Raw genomic sequence first — 9419 nt, 5'->3', positions numbered from 1 at the left:
ATGATGAGTTTACTAATATATAATACTTTAGTCAGATTTTAAAGATGTGTTAATTCTTTGTTTATTGAATTGTTCGTTGTTTGTTACAGCGCCTTTTTAAAAAACAGGCTGAAGATCTTGGACTGAATCGTAAGATGGGTTTGAAGATTGTGGACGTGGCAGGTGATGTTTGGAATATTCAAGTTGCTATAGGTTCATCTCGAGGTCAACCAAGATATTATCTGCAAGGAATGAGAAAGTTTGTGAGAGATAAAGGCATGGTTCCAGGTCAAGCATTTACACTTAACTTTGTGAAAGGTAAAAATCTTTTTATGTTCGGATGAATGTTCTTGGGGAAGAAGGCAAATGCAGAAGGATACATTGAACCAAGTTTTTGGGTTGTAGTTGTTTGCTTTTCGAAATTGATACTAGACTTGTTTGTTTAGTTTTGAAGTTGTGATTCTAAAACTATATATGTACATGTAAATTATTAGGTCCATGTCTAACGGAAACAATGTGGAGATGTGAACTAAAGACAGTATACTCCATTTGACTTTTGGTAAACATCTGATTGACTTTTGGTCAACATATCATTTAGTATTCAACAGACGTTTGAATAACTCAAACATTGGTTTTAACATCTGTTTGACTTTAGGTCAACAGTTCATGGAAACCTATGTTAGGTTGAACAGTGTTTTGAAGAGGAAAACAGTCCTAAAATAAAAGAAGACAGTGGATCTGGTTGAACATCTGTTTCACTTTTTGTCAACAACTGTTTGACTTTTGGTCAACATCTATTTGCTCGATCACATTGGGTGTTAAACTATAGTTCTTTAAGTCTTTGTTTTGTTTTCTTGAATTCCATATAATTTTGTTAAGAAGTACAAGAACAAACATTTTTACAAAATTCCAAATCGCGCCATCATTTAAGTGCATTGAAGTAAAAATGTAAATGATGTTATTCATGTGGTCCTGTTGTGCTTTTGTTTGATCTATAATATGGGTTCATGATTTAATTCGGTGATTTTAAGACAATGTTGTTGAATCGAATGAGATGGTTGATGTAATGTGGTCGTATTAATAACAAATAGTAATTAATCTAAATAACTTTCCCGAGCCCGGGAAGCAATCCCGAGTAAAAACCTAGTTACATATAAGTCACTTGATTCACCATCTTCTTCCTAGATACACGACAATTATTTCATTTTACATTTCAATTCCATTGAATTGTACCAATCAGACGATTTCAAGAAAATTCTTTAAAATTTAATTTCAATTCTATTACATTCCACTAAACGAACTTACCCTACCTAATAAGAATTGGTATATAGGTAATGGAATTAAATTGACGCGATAATGGAACAGAAAAAATAATAAAAAATAGAGTTAACTGCCATTTTCGTCCCTGTGGTTCGTTCACTTTTATCATTTCAGACCAATTTTCAAAAATGCACCAATTTCCTCCATGACATACATGAAACATGCCACTTCAGTACAAAAATTAAAACCCAATTAAGTCAGACATGTTAAATGAAGTGTATTATTGTCAATTCATATATATTTTATTTTCACCTTATTTTATGAATCTACAATAATGCCCTTTATTTAACATGTCTAATTTAACTGGGTTTTAGTTTTTGGACTGAAGTGACACATTTTCAGTATGTCAAAGAAGAAACTGATACATTTTTAGAAATTGGTCAGAAATGATAAAAGTGAAAAAAAAAATAACATTTAACTCTAAAAAATAATAATCCAATATCCAATTCTGTGTACCAAACCCCACCATTTTGTAGTACAATACAAATTTGAACTTGGAATCTTGATTACACGAGATTCATCGAGTGGTACTTGGTACTCTACCCAAGGCCCTACAACCGATTTAAACTTGAAACAAAAACCACCACCCAAAATCACATCCTCTGTTTCATCTCAATCATGCCATCAGGTGCTAAGAAGCGAAAAGCCGCTAAAAAGAAGAAATCTTCCACAACTAACCCTCAATCCCATCAAGGTACCATCATTCCCACATTTTTTATGCATTTTGCTTCATGGGTGTGGCCCAATTTCTGTTAAAAATGATTAATTTATTCCAAAAAGTTAAAGATTTAGTGTTTTTGGGTTGTGGGTATATTGTTATCTGTGTAAAGATGATTAATTTATTGCAAAAGGTTAAGGGTTTTGTGTTTGGGTTGTGGGTTTTGGTTATCTGTATTGGGTATCTTGATTTGAGTTCTGTTTGTATGAACATGTGTTGAGTTTGGTATTTTTTAGTTGTTTTATAATTGTTTTTATTGTGTTTGAAGTTTTAGGGCTTTTTTGTTGCTTGATTTAGTGTTTGTTTGCTGATTTTTGGTAGATCTTGTGATTGATCTGAAGTTGATCTTTGTTATATAGTTTTCTTAGTTGTTTGAATGGCATTAGCCTTAGTTTTGATGGGTTTTTAGGGGGTGTGTAGCTACTTGATTTGCGCCACCTAATTTCTTGGTTGTGTAAAAGATCGATAAATCTGAAAACGAGGCGCAACGCTTAAAAGCACACCACTTTTCGTACGCGAGTCACAAAGTGTGTATATATATTTCTAAATTCTCTTAGGCTTTTTAGCATCCTATACTTAAATTTAGCTATAAGTAAGCTTTATGTATGATTTAATATATATATATATATATATAAATTGTCAACATGCAGAACCTGAAAAGCCTGTTGTACAACATTCTGGTGCATAAATAGTCACCATGTACATGAGGCGCGTGCTTAGTACGCGCAGTGCTCCTTTTGTACAAATGTCGCCTTACCTACAGAAAAGCGATGGGGCATGCGCCTTATACATGTATTTCTGTTCTTTTATCTGTTACTACTAGTGATTATATGAATTGAATTTTACTTTTGTTTGTTTTAGGAGAGAATGATAGCGGGGAGCTTAGTTCTCCAACGTCACAGTATCCATCAGTAGAGGTGAAGAAGAAAGAAGATAATTCATCTGAGAACAAATCTAACAATAATATCAAGATCGAAGAAGGGTCAAAATCAAAGAGTTCTCATGTCAGTAGCTCGAGTTCTAGCGCTAGTTCAGACGACGAGTCTCGTGTGGTTGAGAAGAACGTAGTGGTTGTTGAATCGGTTCCGCCTGTTGAATCTGTACCTGAAAAGATTTCTCCAGTTGTTGATCCGGTTAAGCCTGTGGATACATTGTTAGAAGAAGTATCGCAAGTGTTTGACGACATACAGAACCAGAAGAAAAAAGATTTGGTTGTGGAGGAAAGACCGGTAGTTGTTGAAGAACAGTCGGTGGTTATTAGTGAAGATGCTATGAAGGATGATTTACCAACTTCTAGTGTAGTTGCTGAACCCGTTTTGAAAGAAAACGAGGTGGAAAATTTGATTCCATTGGATGAAAAGGCTTCTTCGGTATCAAAGGAAACGGAAGTTAATGGTGCAGATCGTGCAAATGAAACTGATACGACTGGACATTCTAATAGACAGGTATACCCTTTATTGTTTTCTTTTTGATCTAGGGGTGTAAACAAGCCGAGCCTAAGCTCGACTAGACCCGAGCTGAGCTCATTTTGAGCTCTATTTCTAAAGCTTGAACTCAGCTTATGAGTGGTTTTTCAAGCTCAAGCTCGGCTCCTTTTGTATATTTTTTATCAATCAATTTATATACTTTTAATTTTAATTTTTATAGTATTTTAGTTATTATTTTTATACATAACATGATATATATTATTTTGTTATCTTTATCATAATGTTATATATATTAATATATGTTAATTATATATATTGGATAAAATTGTATAAATAATAGGCTCGTTTTGGTCTTGTGAGCCAGCTCGAGCTTGATAAGTGAAGCTCGGGCTCGGATTCCTCTATTAAAGAAGCTTATTTTTAGGCTCGAGGTCGTTTAAGCTTGGATCGTTTTGAGCTCTTAGCGAGCTGATCTCGAGTAGCCTGCGAGCGGCTTGGCTTTTTAAGCCCCTAACTATTAAGAAGTGTATCATTTTTTTTGTATTTGTGATATTTGAATGTATTTTGGGTATTAACTTTGCAATACTAGATGTGGTAGTTAATCCCAAACAGGGAATTTAAACTTTTCAGCTAAAAATAACAGGTCAAACATGTTGAAATCCGCTCAAAGCGTATTTACAAGGCTTACCGTCTACTAAATCGTTGTTTTAGTAAGAAGATTTTTATTGTAATAAATAATTACATAGCTTTTCGTACTATATTTAAGGCGTAAACGTTTTATAAATATAGACCAAATGGACAACACCGAACCCATTTCAACCTGACCCATTAAAAAATGTGATGCTTTCTAGTTGCTTCATAAAATTCTGAAAATATATGCAGACCCCAGCAGCTTCAGCTGCAGTAGCAGTGCAAAGGACGACCACCTGGAAGAGTTGCTGTGGAATATTCGAGTTGTTTTCAGGGTCCGAGAGGTGATACCAGGTGGGTTATCTTCCATAGATCTTAATGTGAAACTATAAGTGTCAAAATGAATGAGTCGGGGGGGGGGGGGGGGGAACAACTGAAAAAATATGTCAAAAAAGCAGTGTTGGAAAAATCGGGATTAATCGGCAATTACTCGGCCGGCCACTGATTAATTTTTAGGTAATCAGTGAATTAATCACTAGTCGGCCTGAATTGGCTGTAGTCGGCCGGAAATAGGCGATTCTGGCGAGATTCTGACCAAATTCCAGCCAAAACCTGTAAGTTCCGGCAATTAATCTTGTATACTTAAAAAATGGGTAGAGGAGGGGGTTAAAACATGTCTACTTCAAAATTTACATATAAAAATCCCAATCCTGTTAATCCCGATTAATCACGACTAATCCCAATTAATCGCTAGCCGGTACCCCACCGGCCGACTAGCGCCTAACGATTATTACAACCATGCGAAAAAGGCAAATTTTTAGTGCGGGTCAAAACAGGTTGGGCTGGGTTGGATTAAGTGATTAAACTGTGAACACTTTTTAGTCAGTTTTTTTAAATAATAATATAGTAATTATGATGACAGAAGTAATCAACCGGACAATGATCTAACATCTTTGAATAATATGAGAAGGTAAACAATTTGATACACTTTTTGGGACTTCTAGAATATTCAGCCCGTTTGACTCGTTTCCTTTTAACTAGTTTTACATATATGGGTTGAAATTGCCCTATCAGGGACCAAATTAACCTATCAGCTTTAATTAGACAGTCCAAGATTATATATGTTCATCATATAAGTTACCTTTTATGGTATAAATTAGTTTTGGTAACATTTTTTGTATAAAAGATTTGAAATTTAAACACTATTTTAGTCTTTTTATACATTGCCCACATGTCACTGTCATCAATCCAAGCATGTTATCTTCTCATCTGGTCCAAATATGACCAATAACATACCCAATGGGTGATGCTATACAAACACCATCCCAAAAAACATACACCAGGCCTGCTGTCACATCATACAGGTCATATGATAGTGGAAACATGGTCATACGGGCTAAATGACTTTGTGAGTGGTCACATCGGTCATCTATATGTCAGTCAAACAAGTCATATGGGATGTAAGGTCATTTTCTTCCTGTCATACCGCCGCCCATATAGACCATACCCATATGACACCTCAGGATGTGTGTCCGAAGATTATTGATAGTTTTTGCTAATTACTAAATAAATGTATGTAGGAGTTTACAGTGTTTTTTGTTCTTGACTTTCTTGTTCGTTTGTTTGATTACAGAGAATGATCATATCCCGCCATGGGGTTGCTCGTCGTTTCATAAATCTTGCCCAAGGTAGCTCGACCTAACTCGTGGCACTTGGTTTACTTTTTTTTGTATTTTTTTATTATCACATGATACCAGATTATATTTTCAGTTATTATATTTTGGTGGGTTTGTTATGGAGATGAGTTTCGTGTTACATATGTTGGTGTACCGAGAATTATGGCTACATGTTCTCAGTTATTCGAGTCAAGAGTTTGGTCACTATGGGTTTGTTTTGAATCATCTGGAATATGGTTTTATTGTTTATTATATTTGGAAGTGGATGGGACAAAAGAGAAGTTTAAAAATAACTATGGTATTTTTTTAAATAAAAATATTTTTTATATTAAAAAATTAACAAATGGTACAAGTGTATCTTGAGGGTGGGATAAATCTTTGGGACCAATAGGTCCTGAGTTCGATTCTCACAAGGGGGTGTTTCCCATAATTATTAGGGTTTTTTTTTTTTTTTTTTTTCTGAATTGGTGTATAGGTGTTATGCCTAGAGGAGATGAATATGATCGGGTGGTTTCGCTGGCGGCACAATAATACTCTAGTGGACAGTCAGTGATCAACCGGTGTTCATAAACCATTGAAACGGATGTAACCGTCCAAAATGAGTTTAATTGAACGTTTTAGATTTATATGGTTTAGCGTATGATTTGAAAAGGTTGAAAGGAGGCAGTGGCACGCTAGTGTAGTATCCTTGCCCTAAGCAACCAAATTCCATCATGTCAATTTCTTTCAAAGTATCCATTTGTCATAAACCATTGGTGGCGTCAACCTATGCCACAGATTATTTTCTTTTAATTTTAAAAAAGTCAGATATAACATAAAACTTAAACATTACATAAAAATAAAACATAAAACTTAAACATTACATAAAAATAAAACATAAATGTACATCTTAATAATTTGGCATGCCGAAACGTAGTCAAAGTCCTCGTCGTAGGTGTGATTGTAGTCCACAAGGGCCACTTGAATGACTTCAGATTCCGAGAGCTCGTTGTCGGGATTTTCCACATTCATGAACCTCCCATAAAATCTTGTATATTTGAAATGGATAAGTGTGAGTTAAGTTGATCCACGCTTCGGTTGGTCTCTCCAACATGAAGACAAGATTGTTGGAAAACCCGGTTCCAAAACGAAACGCTTCTACTAGTAGACGCGCGTTCATAATGAGTTGCGACATAAGACATAGCCAACGCAATGTCCTCCTCTTTGGTCCACGAATTCCTTGACATTTTGAGAGCAATTTTTTTAGATAGAAATAAAAAATTGAGAGTTTATGTGGATGAGGTAGATTAAAAAAATGGAATGGGTTGGTTACAGAGAAAGTTATTTGATTTTTTGAATTTGATTATTATTTTTTTAAATAGCAACGGTCAAAACTTCTAACGGTAATATTTACCTTGGAAATGTAACATCTCACACGTGTTTGGGGTGTGGCCTGCCGAACCCCCATGGGTGGTGGCACTATTCTGGCTTAGGTTCGAACCCGTGATAGCCTAACCCGTGAGTGCCCCGACTATCCTAACAGTATATATAATTATGTATATGCATGATATCTATCAACAATATTATCAATGTTAAATAGGTTAATAGGTAGGGTTGCAAACGAAGGAACCGTATATATAATTATGTATATGCATGATATCTATCAACAATATTATCAATGTTATATAGGTTAATAGGTAGGGTTGCAAACGAAGGAAACGTTCAGTGAACAGCTCGTAAATCGTTCGACGGGAAGTTGGTTTGTGTCCGTTCGTTTAATAAATGAACGAACACGGACAAGAAATTTGTTCGTTTAGTTAAACAAACGAACATGAACAGGGGCCACGTTTGTTCATTTATGTGAACATTCAGTAACATATTCGTATATGTTCGACAATTTATTAGGTTTTTAACTTCTATTTTTTTATTTAAGTATTTCAAAATTCTCACTAATAAGTTATTTATTAAACGGAGTGTATTACGTATTAGAGTTACTCCTTACTTGCTAGAAACCCTGGTTAAAAATTTTTGTTCCCGCTCTGCTTCCAATCAGACGCGACTACACCTCCGTTTTCATTCCCGTCTCCGATTCAGGGATTTTGCGTTCATGTTCTTCGTCATTCACAGTACTAGAGAGGGGTGGTTTGTGTTCGTTTATGTTGATGAACGCTTGTTTGTGTTTATTCGCCTTTATTTGTGTTCGTTTTTGTCTGGTACCAAAAATTAACAAACGAACACGTTTTTTTCTTTAACAAACGAACACAAACAAAAAATCTTGTTCGGTAAGTGTCCATGAACACATTAGTTCCATAACAAACGAACAAGAACAAGGCCGTGTTCGTGTTCGTTCGATTCGTTTGCAACCATATTAATAGGTATTGAAAAGTAATGGCCTAAACCGTCTAAACAGAGTTGGTTTGTTTTGCTGCTTTTGAAACTGTATCTAATGGTTCAGCCAAGAATTTCCGTTAAAATGGCCAAACCCAACTTTGAATCCTCTAATAAATACCAGTCTAGAATATTCATGAATCTTAAATTAAGGGGGGAAGGAACGCCCCGTGATAGCCCCTCCACCACACGTGGAAACCAAAATAACATCGCCGCCACCCCTCTTGATAACGCGTGAAGTTTTTAACGCGTTAAAAGTTTGAAAAATTCGAACATTGTGGTGTTTTGACCGTTTGAATTGGACCGTTTGTGAAAAAAACCTTAAACGATCTATATATATTTCACACTTTCTTCATAAACTTTATATCCTTCCCGAAAATGTCCAACAAGACTTGCGTAATGAAGAAATTCACTTTGGGTTGAGATACGTTTTAATCGAAGTTGTAGGTTCTTTGGGTTTGGAATTTCCTAATTCGGACGAGAAGTAGGTTTTCTTTATGTATGTTTTTATTTTTATATGTTTATTTTTAAGTTGTAGTCTAAAATATTTCTAGAAATATTGTTTTTAATTTAAATGAAATTTATAATTTATAATTTTATTGTTTTATTGTTAATTTATAATTTAAAAAAAAAGTTGTAAGTGATGGAATTCCATCACAAGTGATGGGCATTTCCACTAAAATCCAACACTAGTGATGAAATCCTTGATGACATGGTGGAACTTAATTAGTAGTTGTGAGTGATAAGTAATAGACGCCACTACTCTAACTAAGCATTTATAAATCTAACTAGGTTTTCCTCTCCGTGCATTGCGCCGGAGATTCCACCACGGTTCCAAATATCAAAATGCAAATACAAAAACACGCTGCATACACTATTACTCCCAGGTAAAACCCACCACGGTTCCAAATATCAAAATGCAAATACAAAAACACGTTGCATACACTATTACTCCCAGGTAAAACCCTTAAGTGTCTCATCTCTTAAAAGCGCTTAAACTTTTACTTTTCTAAATTTCTAGAATTATATTAATTACTTGGTTATGTGATTTAATGTTACATAATTATGTTTAAAAATCATGATTATGTGATTTAATGTACATAATTATAATTATGTTTATAAAATCATGTGTTTGAGCCAAAAAAAAAAAAATCCCAAAGAAACAAAGTTTTTTTACATGGTCCGGTAATCATATTTTCGTGTTGTGTCAAAAAATTATATCAAATCGATCACTACAACCACAAATTAACCTCACAAATCAAATTGTTATGCCTCAAGGTAGGTGTGTTGTGATTTTAACCA

At 34.7% G+C, this 9419-nt stretch overlaps 1 protein-coding gene across 1 annotated transcript; it reads left to right on the top strand.

The window, feature by feature from the left end:
• Nucleotides 1-1808: 1808 nt before the first annotated feature.
• Nucleotides 1809-5955, top strand: LOC110910443. Its single transcript, XM_022155081.2, has 4 exons — nt 1809-1993; nt 2879-3462; nt 4327-4428; nt 5708-5955. The coding sequence occupies exons 1-3, from the start codon at nt 1918-1920 to the stop codon at nt 4420-4422; spliced, it is 756 nt and encodes a 251-aa protein (XP_022010773.1). The 5' UTR covers nt 1809-1917; the 3' UTR covers nt 4423-4428; nt 5708-5955.
• The last annotated feature ends 3464 nt before the right edge of the window (nt 5956-9419 follow it).

The sequence above is a fragment of the Helianthus annuus genome, chromosome 15 (assembly GCF_002127325.2).
Source record: "Helianthus annuus cultivar XRQ/B chromosome 15, HanXRQr2.0-SUNRISE, whole genome shotgun sequence".
Lineage (NCBI taxonomy): Eukaryota > Viridiplantae > Streptophyta > Magnoliopsida > Asterales > Asteraceae > Helianthus > Helianthus annuus.
The sequence above is the reverse complement of the archived record's forward strand: the minus strand, read 5'-3'. Positions and strand labels throughout refer to the sequence as shown.

Coding starts and splice junctions, on each gene's coding strand:
- LOC110910443 (XM_022155081.2), top strand. CDS start 1,918: ATGCCATCAGGTGCTAAGAAGCGAAAAGCCGCTAAAAAGAAGAAATCT. Junction 1,994..2,878: donor TAACCCTCAATCCCATCAAG/GTACCATCATTC, acceptor TGTTTGTTTTAG/GAGAGAATGATAGCGGGGAG. Junction 3,463..4,326: donor CTGGACATTCTAATAGACAG/GTATACCCTTTA, acceptor AAATATATGCAG/ACCCCAGCAGCTTCAGCTGC.